This window comes from Wyeomyia smithii, chromosome 2, assembly GCF_029784165.1.
Source record: "Wyeomyia smithii strain HCP4-BCI-WySm-NY-G18 chromosome 2, ASM2978416v1, whole genome shotgun sequence".
NCBI lineage: Eukaryota > Metazoa > Arthropoda > Insecta > Diptera > Culicidae > Wyeomyia > Wyeomyia smithii.
In genome coordinates, this window is record NC_073695.1 from 167913949 (window position 1) to 167934362 (window position 20414).

Below are 20414 nucleotides of genomic sequence, written 5' to 3' on the forward strand. Positions count from 1 at the left end.
TTATTACGAAAGTTTTGGTGAACATTTAAAAATTGAAAAATGTTCAATGTTTTCAAACATAATAGAATTCTAATAATGCAACATTATCCAACTTTTTATTTTAAATTATAGAATACTCAATGATTACCCTTATTTATCAAATCTTTTTGCTATCAATTGTGTCTTTAAGCTGTAAATTGTGTATAACATGCATTCATCACACATTTCTATAAATCTGCTTTTATTTGATATTTGTTTAACATTTTAATACGAAGTGCGCAGAACTAAGAGCCGTGCAGAGTTAGGGCGCCTCACGGTATCTCAAAAAACGGATGCACTTAGAAAATTAGTCACCAAGAAGCTTATGATTTGAAGTTAGAACTTGAATATTACTATTCCTTAAAAGGTTGTAATTGAAAAAAAAAATCTTTAGAGCTTAACTTTTAAGTCAATTTTTTTCTCACATTTCTCCTCCTTGAACCTTATACCTAAATGGAAAAAACTAAAAATTAAAGATTTTTGAAATAAAAAAAAACGCTATTATTTATTTCTCTGACAAAAATTTTTGGTGCCCCTGGTAAAAAATAGTTTACCAGGGGCACCAAAAATTTTTCAGAGAGATAAATAATAGCGATTTTTTTTTATTCCACGGGGTTAGTGCCAACTTTTGGGTTAAAAAAAAACCTTTCGATCTACGATCTCAAGCCTTGCGTTAGTGTGCGTGAGATGTGCGATGTAAACATAAAGCTGTCAAAATACTTTTTCCGTATATCCGTATATTTTTCAACTACGTCGATGACAAAATTCGCCGACTGCTGCTTGCTCTCGATGGCTTACTGAAAATTGTGATTAAAGCACTTTCGAACTCGGAATCGGAATCCAAATCTAAATCCGATTCCATTAACTCCATAACAAACACATTTGCTGCAGCAATTATTTCTCGTTTGCGTTTCATGATTTCACTGCACTAAGCATCACCCGCGTATTTTGACCGTTTTGATAGATATGATGTAATAGTATTGGTGAACCCACTCGCAAAACTGACAAAAGTTACAGTGCGAACCTGTCTGTTTTGCAGGCGCTTCCAGTTCAATTCTGGGTCAAAATAAAGCGAATAAAGAAGGGTTTTGACCCAGGTATAAATGAAAGTTCTACAAGGTATGTTTTATTCACGTCGATGCATTAGTATCAGTGAGCACACACACACAATATCGCACGCTTAGCCATGGGGCTAATAGCGGTCTCGATCAACTAGGTTAGTTGAGAGAATTCGTTATCGATATTGTTATTGCCACATTTTGCATGTGTACGATAAGTACAACGATACGCCGTGCCCCAGTGCTGAATCGAGAAAATTTCCAGCTCGAAAAGACCCTCGACTCGATCGGGAATCGAACCCGATATCACAACCGTGTGGAAGAGCTAGCCGACCGACATCGCTAACCACAGAACCACGGGGATTAGTGAGCGTTATGAACTTTTTCCAATTTTGTATGAGATTTGAAATGATTATGCATTTTAAACTAAACTTATAGCACATACTTTCCTGAAAAGTTATAGAAAAGATGTTGAAACATTGTCTGTTCGTGAGAAATACATAAACATGCTGGGGTTTAGGTAAAATATGCTGTTTTTCATCATTTTGCCGAAAACCTTTTTGCACTTTTCGTTTTATTTTTGTTGTACTCTAATAGCGCTTCTAAATAGAGCCGCTTATGTTTCAAACAGTAACAGAAGACATGAGCTAGGACAATGGCTAAGATTATGCTCCAACTATTAAAAATATAGCATTTTTATATATTTAACTTCGACATATTGTCGCAATTCTTCACACTAAATCTCGAAGAATATCAATTTCTAGTGTGTTTCAACTGCAGATTCACGCTTCATAAAAAAAATCAAATATAAAACAATATAAAACGGAAATTCTCAAAAATGTTCCGAATTCCATACAAAATGCGAAAATTTTCATAACGAGGTTTGTTTCTGTGCGTGGATAGACAAAAATGTAGCATACCTTTTACTAGAACTGTCATTTATACATGGGGTTTTGACAGCAGTTCGTGCGACTCCAGGTCAAAACGAGGTGAGCTGGTGGAATAAAGAAATTCGCTATCAGTTTTCTCGTAAACATCAATCACGTTGAAGCGACGAGAGCGGTAAGCTATTATTATATGACACTTGGACGTAATTTGACGCATTTCGACAATGGCTAGAGGCACCGAATTTTTTCATGTTTAAAAAGCTATAATCTTCACCCTGGGCTTGGTGGCTAGCCTATGGGGCGCGTACTCCCGGGTGACGGATGGGAGTGGGAGATGGAGAGAGTCGGCCATCTTTAAATTTTCATTTTCCTATTGTAACGGCTCTTGGCTATCTCTTAGTGGGAGGATTCTTTCTAGTAGTAACAAATCCAGAACTCCAGAATTCGTGTGTGAGATTTCAAATTCTTACTCGTTTGGAATGCTAACATCTTTCTGCACCTTAGGGCGGGGCCTAGCGTGGTTGGTAACGTCTCCGCCAACCACGCTCGACGCCTGGGTTCGAATCCCAACGCCGACATAGGTGTCGATGGTATAGGTATCGATGGGTGGCGTGATCCACTCACAAACCAACCCAACTGGTCTAGCTTCAATCCTAGCCGGGAGATTTTCTGAGGCGAAAAACTCTGGGATCACGCCTTCCATCGCATGAGAAAGTAAAGCCGTTGGCGCCGGTCCGTTAATTAACGGGTCGTGAATTAGGGTACTGGGTAGAGTCCCTGGGCGGTGATTGGCACAACAACAGTTGCGGAACTAGACCGACGGAAAATAAGCGAAAATAAAAAAAAATCTTTCTGCAACTTGCGACTTAACCTCTTTGGTGATGGCAGCGCTGGATTATGGATCAAAGCTCCTAGACGCATTAAAATTCTTACAGATTTTAGTCTCTGTTTTTGCAACGATATAACACTGCTTTTGTGAGGTTTGTGTGTTTTTTCATATCAACACAAAAACAAACAAATTTATCGCAAATATGAACTGGTATGATTATGTACAAATCACGACTGCTCAAAATTTTTACATTGAAAAACGGCAACCCCTCTTACACGCTTACCGGGAAAAACCTATACATAAGTAGAAATCACTCAAAATCCCCTTAAAGCGCACAAACTCAAAATCTGAGTAGAGAGGCTGTACCTACTATTGAGTTCAGTGATCATACCTATAATTGGATAACGAAATATACCTAAAAAATGGTAGCATATGAGATAAAACAGATACAAAAATGACTAGTTTCAACACATATTAGGATGTTTCAGTTCATGATTATCAACAAAAACAGGTAGTTCTAACGATTAAGTTCGTCAATTTAACCCACAATTAATGCAAAGTAGGTACTTTTAATATATCAGTGAGTAAACTTCACCCAAAACTAAGTAGCTTGTAATGACATATTTCTACAAAAATAAGTAATTTCAACCCAAAATTAAGTTCTTTTTTTCCAATTCGAGAGTACTGAGTACCCAAAAGTAGGGAATCTCGTATGAACTGCAAATGGGATAAAAATTACTCAACGATCAAAAAAACTACCCATAATTAGGCTCAAACTACTCAAATTAAGCATTGGAAATTCCTGCAGTAAAAATTGAAAATTTCGTTTTTTTATAACTAAAACTCAAAACATTAAAGATAATACTTCATTGTTTATTTTCCCTTCAACCACCGAAAGTTGCTCATCACACAATCGATTTCGAGGTGCGGCCGTTCGTTTTCTTGGTGGGATCTTCGACGCAAAAAATTTCCGGAAAACCAAAATCCGGCCCGTGCCACTCCGGTTCGGTATCCCCGCAGGCGATACCACTTTCAGCGCGGTTGGTTTTGCTTTCGAAAGGAGGTTTACAAGGAACAGGATTTATTATATATTAGACTATGAGGAATTTCGCATTTAAAAATCTGAAATCTTACCTTTCGCTAATCGTTGAAGATTCTACATTCACTTTAAACATTTCAAAGCATACAAAATACTACTGCAAACTTATTTCATAAGAAAACCGAGTTTTTGACACTCGTAGAAAAAAAAACACTGTTGATTTCACAACTGTTTCTTACTTGACTGGCAGATGCAAACTTTTCATCCAAAAATAGGTAAAGCAGGAGCAGCGAAAATTATTATACTGTATTAATCCATCATGTGAGTTTTTGCTACTAATTTCACTTAATCAAAGTTACTCAAAATCGAACTTCGCTTAGGCGAACTCATAAACTGGTAGTTTTCGTACTCATAATTAGGTAGCTTCATTAAACCGTGTATTGCAATAATATCGATAATATGTGGAAAACTACCGATTTTATCGAATCATTGACCACTAAGTGTTCTTAGCGCCACCATGGGAAAAATCGATGGTGTTATTTGTTCGCTCCCATGCACTTCTCGTGTTCCGTATGGGTCCCATAACAACCGCGTAACTTTTCAGATCGATTGGTGGAACTATATTTTAGCGCCCGATTTTTAAAGTTTCCATACGATTCTATAAGGAAATCTTCACTTTTTCGTAACTAATTGTCTAGAGATGTCCAGTTGGCTCCTAAAATATATCGATACATGACATTTGTAGGAAATTTTTCTGGGAAGAACTCTTCTGAAGACCGTAAGGCGCTACCATGCTTGTAGAAAATGTTATTCACCCCAAACTGATTGAATATCTGACGAACGGCTCACCATTGAATTTTACCCGTGACACTGCTGCAGCATGCTGTTGTTGCAAATTCAATCATGTGATAAGAAATGATATCGTGTAAAATTCATCTTGTAGGCTTCTCCGAAGATACTATGAGCAAAAATTCCACTTTGAAGCTTACTTCCACGCGAAATTATTTCTCATTCTTAAGCACTGGACATCTCTAGAGAATACGTGTTTAAAAAGTGGATTTTCCCATATAAAATCGTATGGAAACTTCAATGTTAATTAGGCATTTTTACCCTAAATCATATCCGATTGAGCTGAAATTTTACACAAATGGTTTATTTAGGTCAATAAACAAAATGTGACATGACCATTTTCGCTGCCATCCTAGTGTACATTTTTTCTACAAGACATCATCAATTCCCTGCAGTTCATTCTGCGATTGTTTGTTTCTACAACTACGCCAGAATGCATACGCGTATTCTCCTGGGCGCTTTTTTCGCCCCCGGAAAAAAACTCATTTCACGAAGTCAAATACATAAGCCATTCCACATTACCGAATCGATCCGACACAATCATTTTCGTTTTAGAAGTTTGCACACTTGTTTGACTTTGATAGATAGTCATTTAATAACAGATATATTCATGTAACGGTCGTATACAAATATTCTACCTTAAACTGTGTGTCTTCCATTAAATGTGGGGCGGGCTACATAGATACTTTTAATATTAGATCATCATTCATCATCAAAATTATTAAAGAATTATTCAAAAATGGTACTAATGCATGATATGTGGAAAGCTAGATACAATTTTCAATAGGGACTACTCAAAAAGACTAATGAAAAATCTGTAATTTTACTATCTAAAACTTTACTGAAGACATTTTTTACAGCTGTTTCAAAAGGTTTCCTGCTTTGAAGATTGACAACAAATTGCAGTTCTGTATACATAATAACAGCCTTTTACTAATTGTGTTATTTCATGACATGCATGGATACAATATAGGTAATTGACGATCCAAACGAACATGTTTTCATTCCTTATGTAGGTTATCGAACGTCTTCGGCAGGCTTTAGCATAAGATTTCTGCAGAAAACCTGTCGAAGAAACTGTGCTGCATTTAATCATTCAATAAAAAATGAAGTAACTGAATAGAAAATCAATTCAAATAATTTTCACTCTTCGCGTTCGTACTTAGAGTCTGTTGTTTACTTCGTGCACAGAATACCACTTAGTCGTTCTTGGAAATTTTCCATTGCGCAATAACTGTTTAACTGTTGTTCAATCAATGTTAGTTACCCAATCGATACTTAAAAGTGTTGTGTTTGATTAATTTCTAATTCACTCACCTGTACTTTGAGATACTGGAAAGTTTGTTGTAGCACGTCATAACCGATTGATACATTAGAAAAAAAGTTCGATGCAAACAGGCGATTCTGATCAAAACCCGCGGCAAGCGAAGAGGGTCGGGATACTGTAAGGCTATCGGACTCGCTTCGTATAGCGGCTAGATCGGCAGCAATGAAGTTTCGATTATTTTGCGCAGATATGGCAGTTTTGGTATTGCCCAGCGATTTTCGTACATCATCAGATCTGAAAAAGGGAAAACAGTGTATCATATCACAAACATGTCACGTGATTTAGCAATGAAAAATATGAGTTGTGGAGGGAGGATAGATTTATTGAACAATTCATGCTGGGATCTGTGGAAGGGTGAAGGTTTCTACAAGTGAACCTGAAATTAAAAGAAAAAACTACACAAGCGCGCGATTTTGGAGAATTTTATATTCCAACGGTGAACGTTAACTGAAGAAATAATAACGTGAAAATGATTTAGTATTTATCGAAGCTGCCGGAACAATAATACTTACACAACAGATTGAGACTGTATTGATGGTATAGACTGGGATATTTTCGAATTCTTTTTGTTCTTTGTAGTCGTTTTGCCCTTTGGGACAACAATGAACTGGTGATTACCAACAACTATCAAATCTTGTGGAGGTGGTTCCTTTCCATTGTTTTTGAGTGTTCCGGGTCCAGTTTTTGGAGGCTGTTGCGGTGGTGTTGGTTTCCTTTGTTTTTCCATTGACTGAATAGTCGCATGCGTATTTCCATTGAGTGATTGAGTAGTTAGTGGCATTAACGCGGGTGTATAATTTACTGCAGACTTTGTCATGATAGGAGCACTTTCATACTCCGAGACAGCCGGTTGTTCATCTAAGCATATCTTAAAAGGCGAGATATAGTAAAAACAAGACATCACCTAAGAGTGGGTATGGTGAACTGTGAATATTCCTCACCTTGCAGGTAAATCGACGGGCAAGAATCTCTGCCGTGGTTGCCCCGACACATTCCGGATGGTACATACAGAGACAGGACATGCATTGCAGTTGAGGAATCATTCCCATAGCCGGTAGACACTGGATGGTGCATGTTTCGACTCTGAACGAAGAGGTCAATTCAATAAAGGTCATTCCGCAGATCCCATACAGATTATCGTTCAATTTAAGGGTTGTAAACACAAATTGAAGGTGTAGGATAAGGTCAAAATGAATGATGAAAGATTTGTTTTCGGGTTGAATAGACAAGATATTATAAAACCTAAAGTAGGCCACCAACTGCCTTAAGGCTTTGATACAAATAAATTGCAAAGTAATTCTTGTGTTTTGAAAAACTTCTTAGAAAATTTGTACTTACTTGTTTTTATTCTTCATCGCTTTAGTCGCACCGAAAACATTTTCATTCGGCCTAGTTCCAGTTGCAACCTGTGCAGGACAACGCGAAGCAGTCATCGTCGCACCTGATTTTGGTGAAGTCTGCGAGTTAGATCGTGAAGATGGAGGTGTGCGCGCCTGATTCATGGAAGTACGGGCGTACGATGAAGGAGGAGTAGGACTTGAGCCTTTGGGCATTTTCGGTTTTGGAATGCGTTTTCCAAGATTGTTTTCTGCAATCGGAGGGACATCCAATACTGATGCCGAAGTGAGGGAGCGTCTCGGTGTTGAACCATATGTTTTAGCACTCCTAGAATTTCAAGACGCAAAACTTCAATTAACTAGTAACACCAATAGTTGCAATAAACGGTCAGTTAGTTTCGATATTGTACGTCTAATGTTCTAATGTATTCAGCGATCGTAGAAGGTTATGTGAAATTGAAAAAGGCATAATTTATATTTTTTTAAATACAGGTCGGACTCGATTATCCGGGGCTCGATTATCCGGAGAAAATGGTTCGATTATCCGGAGTATTTTTTGTTTCTGTATTTCTATAACGTACTTTCGTCTTCCGGGTTATTGGGAGGTTCGGGGTTGCTCATAATTGAAGCGGTACAAGCCCCGTTCCGCTTAGGCAGATCGTTTTTGGCAGCTTTCTCGTCGTTCCTTCAACCAATTCTTACTCAATAACCTCAAAAATCAAGATATTATGGTTTTTTGTTGCCAATGAAGACAACCGCTATTGGTAAACCGGTTTCGGAATTATGGCAGGAACATATTCCTGTAATATAATGGCCATGATCATTGCAGTACTTAGAACCGCAAGCAGGCATGTCCCAGTTTTGTTCCGGATACTCTCGGATTATTGAACCAAAACTCATCAAGCGAAATTAATAACGACTTGAAATCCGCAAAGTAGTCCATATCTAGTGTCTAGGTCGTTATAGATCACTCAAGAAATATAAAAAAACATGAGTGTTTGTTTTTGCATCTTCGAGATTATCAATATAACATAATTTATTATTACGTATATATGTATAACAAATGCCGACAAACAGTCTAAAGACAATTTTTTATTTTTTTCGTCGGTACATGCGTTGTATACAATTTATTATAATAGAAAACTCACTGTTCTAGATGACAGATATTAAAAATTTAAATAAAAAAATGCTCGATTATCCGGAAGGTTCGATTATCCGGAGCGAAATGTGTTTCAAAACTCCGGATAATCGAGTCCGACCTGTATTTTTAATTGAAAGATCATTGAAGATTAACTACGTCTTGTCAAACCAAGCCTTCACAATTCAAATCTTATTTTAACGCAAATGACCGAAAGATTGTGACGAGCGATAAAAATACTACAAGCTATTAAAACAGTATTCAAGTGAAAAAAAAAAACAACAAACCTTATAATTTCTTCATCCCGAGAGCCTCCGACAGGATCTTTCACAAAAGTAAAATTATCCATTGTTAACCCATCATGCAAAGCCATTACAATGTCATTTCGAGTACGCAGTTTTTTGCCAGCTGGTGTTATGTAGTAGACTTCTCCTTTATCTTTACTATTGCCATCTAGATTGGCCCGGTACACCTATTAACATATGTATACTCGAGTTTGATAGTATAAATTGGATGTGTCAACAATTAGAAACTTACCAGTTCTCTTTTCCAACCATACTTGAATGGCACTCTGAATGCTTCATCTTGTGCATTAACAGTGGCGGTTACCTTTCGCTTCACCTGATTGGCAGCAATTATCATCTTAGCACTGTTGTCAAGCATTCCAGCTCCAACCGCTGGTGCAAAACCAACTACAGATTCCATATCTTCCTATGGTATGATAAAAATTATTGTATATTGTAAATAGACGCATATTAATGAAAATGATGGTTATGTTTATCATTATAGTACTTTAAGAAAAATGTGCCAACAAAGCAAAAACAAAATACCTGTTCATCCACATTTGCACCTGCAGTTTCTTCAATAGAAATTTTAGGCGGAAATGCCCTAGTCTTTGATGACAAATTAGCTTCAAATTCCTTAACTTTTTTTGTAATTACTGATGCACTAGTCGATCTCGGTGGGCTCAAAACTCCTATTTTGCAGCAAAGCCATAACCGTATAACATGGTTTGTTGTTTTTTTTTTAAAGACAAATAGAAAAATAACAAACTTACATAAGTATCAGTTTACTCTTGTATGATTTCTATCACTCACGACATTACACCAAATTCAGTTACTTTAAAGGATTTTGACACAAGACAAAAATGAAAATGGAAGCGTGAACGACAAATGGCAAAACAGGAAATTAGGTAGGTGTAATGCAATTGATTACCATTTTCGCTACCAGCGGCGTCATCTTCATCAAATCCGGCAAAATCATCTTCATCACTATCAAACTCGACTACGCAACGTTTTCGTTTTTCGCTGTGACCGCCGATATCTTCTGCTGTGCCATCGAATGTAGTTATTCCAGCGGTTCCTCCTCTGGATGGGAACGATGGTTGCAAATCCCTCCGGTGCAACTTTTGTTGCTGATCCATTCCTGCACTAACACACTGCCAATTTTCTGCAAATAATATTACGACCAGGAGATGTACACACACAATGACAGCAAATTCTCCGCCGGACTAAGTCTGAAAGTAATAAGACAGAGTAACGAGTAATTAAAAGTTGAGTATATTTGTGGATCATATTATCAGAACTATACCGATGCTTTAAAGAAGCACGCTATCTGTTAAAACAACGGCACTAACAAACAACGCCAACGATAGATTAATATCAATCTGTCACATAGTTGACGTTCACATCATAAACTTCTCGTTGCACACTGAGTGCCACACTCTATTCGACAATTTTTACTGTTTCTTTTTGTAGTGAATTTTGTTGCCAGTTTTTTTAGTTATAAATTCAAAGTAAGGCAGGCATAGACACACAAAGCAATTTTATGGTACACGCAAATGGTTGGTATAATTTTTTAGACCAAATAAGAATTGATATTGAATATTCAATATTGCCTTTAAAAACTATATAATCGTACTCATTTTGATAAACGGCAAAAATATGAAGAAAATTAAATTTTGCATTGATGCATTGTTTTATACATGCACTACTAAGCTTTTACAATTTTCCCAACTAACTAAATATTGACTAATCGACAATGTTTCTATGGTGACATATTGGCATTATATCGCACACTAATTTCGCTAATTCAGAGTGGCCAGCAGATTTCCAATTTCAAATTCCCGTTTTTTCCCGGTTTCCCCGGTTAGAAATTGATGTTTTTCCCGGTTTTAAAACGCATAAATATATAAGTTCAACCACGTTTATTCATTGACAAAATAAATTTGTGAAATATTTTGTTTTTAATATCATTATTTCATTTCAAAACTTGAAAAAGGGCTAACTATTTCGGCCAAGATCTATTTGCTGTTAATTTTTCGACTTTTCATGGCTAAGGAATGCAACTCGGCCCATTGTGTAAATCCTAAACGAGCTATTATCCACATCCCTGTCACGAACGTCATCCCCATACATTTCGCTTGAAGCCATTTTTCTCTGGCGCTCTGGCTCGATTATACGTCAAGAGGCTGTCAGTGCTTGCGAAACAGCCAATTAAGCACCGTCCATGCGAGATCAACTGTTGCTGCAAGTGGTGTGAAGAAATGCAGACAGCGAAAAACGATTGTTTTGTTTTGAACGTTTTATAGATTTTGTGCAGGACATAAATGGTCACGTTCAAACATGTTTCAACACGTTTCGGATAGCCCTTAATTCAATATAGTTAGAAGCATGCAAAAAATCCGTACAGTAACACATGCGGCACAATGAACGGAGCTTATGACCATATTTCCAACAGTAGCGCCATCATCATCGGCGGCGGCTTCAGGAAACTGTTGCCATAACATCGGTCTGCTATAGACCGTTCCGATAATTATAAATACACCTACGATCAACCGTCATTTCAAATAACGTGCAGTATTCAACCGAACGTTGGCTGCGTCCTGTTGTTTACATCCAAAAGAAACAGATGCTGTCTTTTTTTTTAACATTTAGTGCGAAATTTTGAAAATGCGTGGCCTTTCTCCCGAGCAAAGAAAGCGAATTGTGCACAAATGGGGCACCGTGAGTGGTCTTTCTATAAGAAAATTAGCCAGAGAAGAAGGTATAAGTGTCGGAGCAGTTCAAACCGCATTGCGGAAGTATTGTGAAGAGTGCACATTTACTGATGCCCCAAGACGTGGTAGAAAACCCGGGCCTGTTGATCCCACAATAGACAAAAAGATTAAGGAATACTACAAGCGGCATCCTTCAGTATCAGTACGAGATGTGGCGAGAAAGCTTGGAACCTCGACGAGTAACGTTATGCGTGCCAAGTGAAGAATGGGTCTGCAGACCCGTCGGAAGCAGAAGCAGCCAAAACGAAATCCAAAACAAGCTGAATCTGTGAAACCGAGAGCTCGGAAGCTTTATGACAAACTTCTGACCAAAAAAATGGGGTGTGTTATCATGGATGACGAAACCTACATAAAACTGGACTATAAGACTCTGCCAGGACCTCAATTTTATACATCACCGAAGGGAAAGGATGTCCCTGGACCACTGAAAGCCATTTACACCGAAAAATTCGGCAAGAAGGTAATAGTTTGGCAGGCAATTTGTGAATGTGGGAAAATATCTCGTCCATTCATTACGAATGACACAATAAATGGTAAAATTTACGTGAAAGAGTGTTTGCAGAAAAGGTTGTTACCCATGGTTAAGCAGCATAACAATCTTCCAATCTTTTGGCTCGATCTTGCTTCCTGCCATTACTCTAAGGATGCACTAGGGTGGTATAAAACAAATAATGTCACATGTGTCCCAAAGAAGAGGAATCCTCCAAACTGCCCTGAAATTCGCCCTATTGAAACTTTTTGGGCTTTGACGAAGGCAAAGCTGAGGAAATATGTCAAACCAGCGGACAATGTTGAAAAATTTGAAAAAGATTGGCTTAAAGTGGTAAAAATGGTCGGAGAACACACTGTGCAAAAGCTTATGAGTAGTGTTAAGAGAAAAGTTAGAGAACTCGCGTATCCTACGAAAAATAATCCCAACTTGAATTGAAACTGGAAAGAAAACACTTATTATCTATATTTCAGAATAAAATGACCCGAAAAATCCTGTATTTTTTGTTTTATTCAAGAAAGAAGATGTATTTATAATTTTCGGAACAGTCTATATTATCTGGTATTATCTTGTGTCCAGTACAAGAGCACACTCAAAATTTTCATAATTTCACTCAGCTGAAATCATGATATATTTTAGAATAAATTTGTGCTTCATGTTTTAGAATATTTTCACATAAATTAATTTATTTTGAACCGTTCTTTGGAACAATTTTCTGTCATTTTAGACTTACATAAATTAATTACTGGTTTAATTAAACTGTTTAACTAAAGCGATATTTGTAACTTTCTGCACTCTCTGGTTGAGATTTTCGGCGTTCTGTAAGCTGGTTTCTGCTTCTTCAAACCTTTTATACATATATTCTCAAAATTCGGAATTTCATTCAAAATTGTTTTGGCTGCTATTGAGCTTTGGAAATGACATATCTTTGAAATCATTCACTATCATTTCAAGCCTTGAGCAATTTCGTCAATTGTTTTTTAGCTTTGTTACTTTGATTTTGGCCTTATTCAAAGTGCTTTTTTAAAAATAAAACATAAAAATTTCTGACATCATTTTCTCATTTAAAAATTAATTTTAAATTGAATTGACTTGAATTTTTTTAATATTTTTTTTCTTGTTTCCTGATAACTTTCATAGTCATTTTCAGTAAATGAGAGGAAACATTCTGGCTTTTTTCATTTTTCGCCTTGCCTGAATCTGCAATGATAGCCGTTTCTGGCAATTTTAAATTTGTGTAAGAATCAATTTTTACATTTTTAACCCGTTTTCTGGTGTTCACACACTTTTTTAGATTCAGTTTTGAATTTGATTTTAAATTGATGTTGTTAGTTTCTTTCAGGCTTCAATACAATGTTGTTGCTACATAGAAACAATTTCGGCTTTCTGAGCTAAATAAGAAGCTTGTTTTGTGTTTTCTAAATCCGCGTTCTAAATTTCAGAATTTTCAACAAAAATCTATTTAAATGAATTACATTTATTACATTTATAATATAATTGGTTTTGTTTATGTTGTTGGTGCATTTTGGTGCACTTCAATTTAAAATCGGATTGCTGACTTTTATCGAAGAACTTTAGAAACATTTGAACATATTTTTTATCTTTTTCTAGTCTCTGTAAATGTTTCATGAAATTGTGAGCTGAATTATAAACAGTTGTGTGCATTTCTGTCGTTCAAAATATTTTTTCCGTTTTCTTAAGGATCTCTTGAGCTCAGTTGCCTCGATAAAATAGAAAAAACTAATTTGATACCATTGTTATTCTTACATGGTATTGTTCCAGGTTTATTTTAGGCGAATAATTTTCGCTAGGCCCTCATGTTTCGACTCCTTTAATTTAAAAAATGTCTTTCTGATTTTGCAGGAGTATGCAAGCAATGTGAGAAAAAATAAAGACAGGCTCTGCATTTTGAATCCTCTAGAATACTATTTCATAAATTTTGAATTGATTTTAAATTATTTTCGTTGCTTCTGGTCTTCAAAAACGCATATTCTTTAAAATCAATCTCTGAAATTTCTGCCTCAAAACATTTTCTTAAGCGGATTTAAGCTTAACCTACTCCCGGTGGAGGAAAATAAGTTTTTACATCAAACAATGAACTTTAAACTCTTGTTACTAATCAACTATATGCATAATTAACACAAACTGTATTGCATATTAAACATCAAACTATTTTCTAACGATGCTGAATAGTTTCGTCGTTCAAATTTTTAAGTATAATTGTTGAACTCAAATCAAAGTTTGAATGTCAGATGATGCCATATGGCATCACCCGCCGGGAATGGGTTAGTTTACGATTTTTTTATTTTTGCTTATTTTCCGTCGGTCTATTTCCGTCACTATTGTGTGAATCCCCGAAACCCGGGGAGGCGACGCCAACTAGAATCTTAATTAACGACCCGTTGATTACCGGACTTGCGCCAACGGCTTCACTTTCCCATGCGATAGAAGAGCCCAGAGATTTTTCGCCTCAGAAAATCTCCGCCGTATTGAATCTAGATCAATTCTGGTTGATTGTGAGTGGATAACGTCATCACACAACCATCGACACCTGTGGCGTTGAGATTCGAACCCATATCCAGCGTGATTGGTGAAAGCGTTACTTGTTTGAGGTTTTAGATATTTTTTTATCATAGGTTAGCAAAGTAAAGCAAAGCGGTACATAACTTTGAAACAAACTCAGACAAAAATGACATCAGACCTTGGTCCTGTAAAGTGGTGATTGTTTTGATGTTTGATCGGCACTCACTGTTGAATCAGTGCGAATGAGAAGGAAGACAAATTAGAGAAAAACAATCGCAGCCAACTGTTAGTGTACAGAATAACTGCACTAGGATCCTATTGACTCTAACGGTCGAGATTCTAACATATGACGACTGGCTTGTTACTCCAGCATCTTACCCCGAGACCAACTAAATGGTTCCTTGAGTCTTCCAGTGTTTGTGAGATGGCAGAAAATGTATAGCGCGTTGAACTAATACATCAGATCCCAACAACACAAACAAGAACGTTATCGTACGCTAGCCTGGGGGCTGATGCGGTCTCGATCAACTAGATTATAGTTGAGAGAATTTGTTATCGATATTGTTTTCGGCACATTTTGTATGTTGTAGGATAAGTACAAGGATACACCGTGCCCCAGTGCTGAGTCGAGAAAATTTCCAGCTCGAAAAGATCCTCGACCTGATCGAACCCAATATCACAACCGTGTGGGAGAGAGCTAGCCGACCGACATCGCTAACCACAGAACCACGGGAACCACTCTACAGAACCCAGTTTTCCCAGTTTAGTATTGAAATTCCCGGTTTTCCCGGTTCGCTGGCCACCCTGCTAATTTCAGGTGTGTTAGTCTCAAGGGTATGGCAGTCCTATCTAAACTTTACACGTTTGACAGTCGCCACCATTTCGAGGCTTTATTAGGAACCATTCAAATATTACATAACGCGGAATTTGGCAATTTTCAATACCCACCCACCCCCACGTAACGCAATTTTACATGTTTGCCACACGCAATGTAACGCTTCGCTGAATACCCCCCCACCCCTGAGCGCGTTATGTATTATTTGAATGAGCCCTTAAAAGTAAAGCCCCGAAGCAGATGCCCAGACAAAATCGCATATACCTACCACTTTAGTCAGGAAGACTCTTCACTTCTTTCAAATACAGAGAGATAGCTAGGGTTTGCAATATATTCGGGAAACGGGAATGAAAAATCTCATTTCCCGGGAATTCCCGGGAACCGAGAATGAAAAAAATTCTTAGCAAAAATGAGATTTCAATTAAAGTTTAATAAGAAAAGGTATCAAACAATCGTTAACAATTTCATTATCAATTCGCATGAAAAACGGATTGAAAAACAAAACTTATTCAAGTTTACTCCAAAAATTTATGATCGACTTTTTTTAGCATATGTTAGCAGCAGAGTAGGTTTCGTGGTTATTATGCCGCCGAACGATCGCCTTAGATCCGCTGACAATTTTTCGTCAAGCCCAAATAATGTAATTCCCTTCTGTAAACCTTTGCGCAAGATCGCTGAATCACCGCTGGTGTATGATTTCCAGAATACTTCTAAATCACCGATTCCAGCTTTTGCTACATTTCATCAGAAACTGAATAGTCAAATACTTTTAGTTTGTTGAAGATAAAGCTGAGTGTTTGGCAGGCAGGTTTTAGAGCATTTGAATTCCTACGTAATTAATGTGAAATCGCGGCCACGACCCAAGTTACACTGACTGAGTTTCATAAATTTATTTATTTCTGCTACACATTACACTTTTCATCCACTTTCACTGTTTAGTTCTATCACTTTTCACTTATCACTTATATATACGTATTTCAACGCTAACTTAGCACCTTTGCAGAGTGGCCATGCATTTTACATTTTCGAGTTCCCGACTTTTTCACGCATGATTGCAAGAAATTCCCGATTGTCAGAAACGGTAACTAGGTTATGTTTCATCGACGGCTGAACGTCAATTTTTGAACCCTAAATTAGAAGTAATAGCTCATATCACTTCTACCGAATCTGCTCGGGACATTCTACACAAACAGTTAATTAGTTACATAAAATGTAACCTTTGCCTTCCCATGGTAGACAGGTTAAATACAATTTTTGCGGTTTTTTTCAAATTTGCAAATCTTCCATTAAGCAGTCAATAATCGTGTTAGTTATTCTGTGTATTAATTATGTTTGTCTATCTGTCTTCTAAAAAATGTCGTGGGAAGTTAAGGGTTAACATAAAACTACTCATTTTAAGTTTAGTAAAGCGGGCAATGTAAGCAGTTTGCGAGGATGCGAAGATGAACGGGAATAGAAGGTGTGACTTTTAGGCTTAGAAAAACTTTTTTTTCCCTCGTCCAGATGGGACTCGAACCCGCAATCTCCGTTGTCTCTGGCAAGGTGTTTTAGCCAATTAAACTACTGGGAAAGGTATAACTAGTTCTAAACCAAACTCGAATCACCCTCTACTATTGTGTTCCCGTATCTCAGCACGCCAACGATGAACTGCACACACTGCCCGATGGGAGTTTATTTCTGTAACTGGGAGAGTGATCTCTTCATGCACACTGTATATAACGACTTATTATATCTACAGCGGCGCAAGCGATTAGACACTTCAGTGGTTGCAGTGTGTGCAGTTCATCGTTTGTGTGCTGAGATACGGGAACACAATAGTAGAGGGTGATTCGACTTTGGTTTAGAACTAGTTATACCTTTCCCAGTAGTTAAATTGGCAAAAACACCTTGCCTGAGACAACGGAGATTGCGGTTTCGAGTCCCATCTGGACGAGGGAAATTTTTTTCTAAGCCTAAAAGTCACACCTTCTATTCCCGTTTATTTTCGCATCCTCGCAAACTGCATACATTGCCCGCTTTACTAAACTTAAAATGTAAGCCATATGACAAAAATGAAATTAGTTCGTAAAATAAAACTACTTAACCTAAGAGTAATGAATATTTTGATTGAATTGATTATTTAGAGAACAAAACTTGTGACATGGATTTGCGTTTTTTTTTTTTTCAAATTAAAGATATTATTTTACATTCAGGAAAAATACTGCGATTTAACTGTGTTTCGTTTATCACGCGTTACATAGATTCTGAAAACTTTTCAAAAGTGAATTCACAACTTTTTTAGTATTTTGATTTGCTAGTCCATCAGAGTTGCATCTCTCTGGTTATCTGCCAACATCTTCTCTGAAGAATTTTTAAATTTTGTGTCTCCATGATCATAAATAGAATATTTTCAATACTCAACTACTGCCAACAACTTTGCCGAAAACATCGCGCCAATCAAACAAATCGTTCTAGTTTCGAAGAAAACAAAACTTCCAGAAATTTTAACTTCTTCCGTGTTCAAATAATCAACGTTGTAACATTTGGCAACTCAGAATTCAAAAAATAAGCTTTTCGAGATATTCAATAATTTTTCTTAATATAACTACTATCTGAAGCTTTGCCGGAAACATCACATCAATCAATGTAATTATTTTGGCTTTTAAAAGATTTAAGGTGAAACCTTATTAAATCCAAAAATGGCTGACTTCGAGTCACCACTTCGAATTTTCGAAAGCACAAGACTCGGAGATAGTTGATGCGTTCCCTGTGAAAATGCTATTTCATGTTTGCTGTGGTGAAGCAAACATAAAATAGAATTTTCATAGGGAACGCAACAAGTATTTCCGAGTCTTGTGCTTTTAAAAATTCGAAGTGGTGACTCGAAGTCGGCCATTTTTGGATTCAATGAGATTTCACCTTAAAGTGTTTTTGTTTATTGGCCACAGATTTAGCAGCGGTGCACAGGGCGATTACAGGGCTAGCGCTACGATCCTGCAGACACTAAAGCCTGTATCAGACTAACCGTTGCAGCGGTCAACCGCTACCGTTCCGCTCTTTTTCGACCAATCAGAACACAGCGGTCGACCGTCGCTTGTTTTTGTAGCAAAAAATAAAATCTTTTCTATTTTCGCCGCCGACCGTTCCCAACGGTTGCCGGCTGCTGTCATTGACATGGCAAAGGCAAACGTGCCTCTTCACACCTACACAAAGTCACATATAGAGACTTATCGAATAAAAATGTGTGCTTCTCTTTCTGGCACACACAACAGCCAGTCAAAACATTAATAGCATAGGCAACGCTGCTTGGCGATGTCAAATTTGGACAAACGGAAAGGAAAAAGAGAATTTTTGTTTTGATCGTGCGCTAGGAACTTGTTTTTATTAAATCTGTGTTCCGTTTGTAAGAAATAGTTCCAGTGTAAGAGGAAAAAACTTGACCGTTCGTGCCTCTCCGGAGGAATATAGTCATACGGTCAGACTCCGCTTTTTTGCTGCAGCGATTGTGCGTTTTTTTCGCGTTCGCGTAGTGTTTGTTTGGTGATGCTGAATCAGCAGGAATCACGTTGGAAAACCAGCGAACAAATTGGACACTAAATCCAGTCGTCCTCTGGAAGCTACCGACGATGTTCGAGGATGAATCCGGGTTCGGAGTACGGCATCGGCGCTGGTATCGACTGCATGGTCATCTCTTTCGCTATTGGGCCTATCCTGATGATGAAAAATACAAGCCTCCGATCGGAAGTATTGATTTGCAGAAGTGCTCAAAAAGTAACTATTGCACCCAGATTGGTATGCTTACGATTGAACAAATTATTATTAGAATTCCGACGTCCACCACCGCCGGATGATGTTGAATCGCTGGTGCTAGCAAAGCAAGGCAATACTGCTATTCAGCGGTAGGCTTGTGTGAATATGTCGTTCTATATTTTTACAGGTATTTGCTGTCTGCTGATTGTGAGTAGTATTAAGATGAGTATCTTAGTTAGTTATTTGTTAAAATTATGAGTTCGATGAGCAGGTGAAGATTAGCATTTTTTTTTAATTTATTTGTGATGAAGTAAGTAAGTGAATTGAAATAAAACTTGAACCTAATCTTACATTTATCTTTTCACCAAACAATCAGTGTAAATGATGTGATTGTTGAGCTAAACTAAATTCGCTATATTTGATGCAGAAATGTAATTTCCCCCTTCAGGGTTCCTCCGGGGCATTTGGATTGTTCCGGTAGTGGTCAATGCCGTCTGTGTTCAGAAATATGTCTTTTGGATGATTCCTGAAGAGCAATCCTGAAGATAGAGGTGTCGCATGCTATATTTTATTGCAGATATGTAACTTCTCCAACTACGAGTTCCTTCGGGGCATCCAGGTTATATTAAACAATATGCCTGATATGAAAGATTCCTGATGGAAAATCCTGAAAATGGAGTTGTCTCACGCTATATTTTTATGCAGAAATGTAAATGTCCCCTGATACAGGTTCCTCTGGGGATTTCCGGATGATAAATAGCCATTTCTTAATGAGCTCTTTACCGATTCCCGATCTTGATAAAACATTCACTTTAGAAATGCAGACCTGGTAGCGACTGAGTGACTCAAAAATAGGAACTTTAGAGACCAAATGACTGAAAAGAGACCAAAAAAGAACCGAAAGAGACCAAAAAGTGACTATAAAGAAAATTTATAAGATGAAATTCAGACTAAAGCAGGTATTAGACGAAGCGAATATTTGCTATTTTTGGTACGATTTTTATTTGCACAAAATAAAATCTGTACCAAAAATAGCAAATATTTGCTTCGTCTAACACCTGCTTAAGAAGCAAAAAAAAATCAATTGATTAGTGAAAAAGGCTTGTAAATTTTAGGATATAATATGATTGCCTTAAAAAGGCAATACAAACGTATAACAGGATCAGTGCGTCTTTAACTGTCCTACAGATCAGACGTTTTTTCGGTTGCTTGTGGACTGGTCTTTGACTGCCTATAGCTTCAAAGTTTGTGTTTTGTCAGTGTGTCTTTTAAAGACTACCTGAAAGTTATTTCCCAT

General features: G+C 37.3%; 1 protein-coding gene across 7 annotated transcripts in view; it reads right to left on the reverse strand.

The window, feature by feature from the left end:
* The window catches only part of LOC129724426 (uncharacterized), a 48584-nt gene that overhangs the window by 2786 nt on the left and 25384 nt on the right, over nt 1–20414 (reverse strand). For 4 of the 7 annotated variants that reach the window (XM_055679322.1, XM_055679327.1, XM_055679323.1 and 1 more), the window contains 8 exons: nt 9698–9998; nt 9313–9458; nt 9020–9193; nt 8770–8954; nt 7346–7672; nt 6949–7090; nt 6520–6875; nt 5998–6241 (listed from right to left, as the gene is read on the reverse strand). In XM_055679322.1, coding sequence (XP_055535297.1) covers nt 5998–6241; nt 6520–6875; nt 6949–7090; nt 7346–7672; nt 8770–8954; nt 9020–9193; nt 9313–9458; nt 9698–9905 — 1782 coding nt within the window. In that variant the 5' untranslated portion in view covers nt 9906–9998. Of the gene's footprint in view, nt 1–5997; nt 6242–6519; nt 6876–6948; nt 7091–7345; nt 7673–8769; nt 8955–9019; nt 9194–9312; nt 9459–9697; nt 9999–10072; nt 10233–19468; nt 19993–20414 lie in introns of those variants that run through there. The other 3 variants (XM_055679324.1, XM_055679325.1, XM_055679328.1) reach the window with 3 other exon arrangements.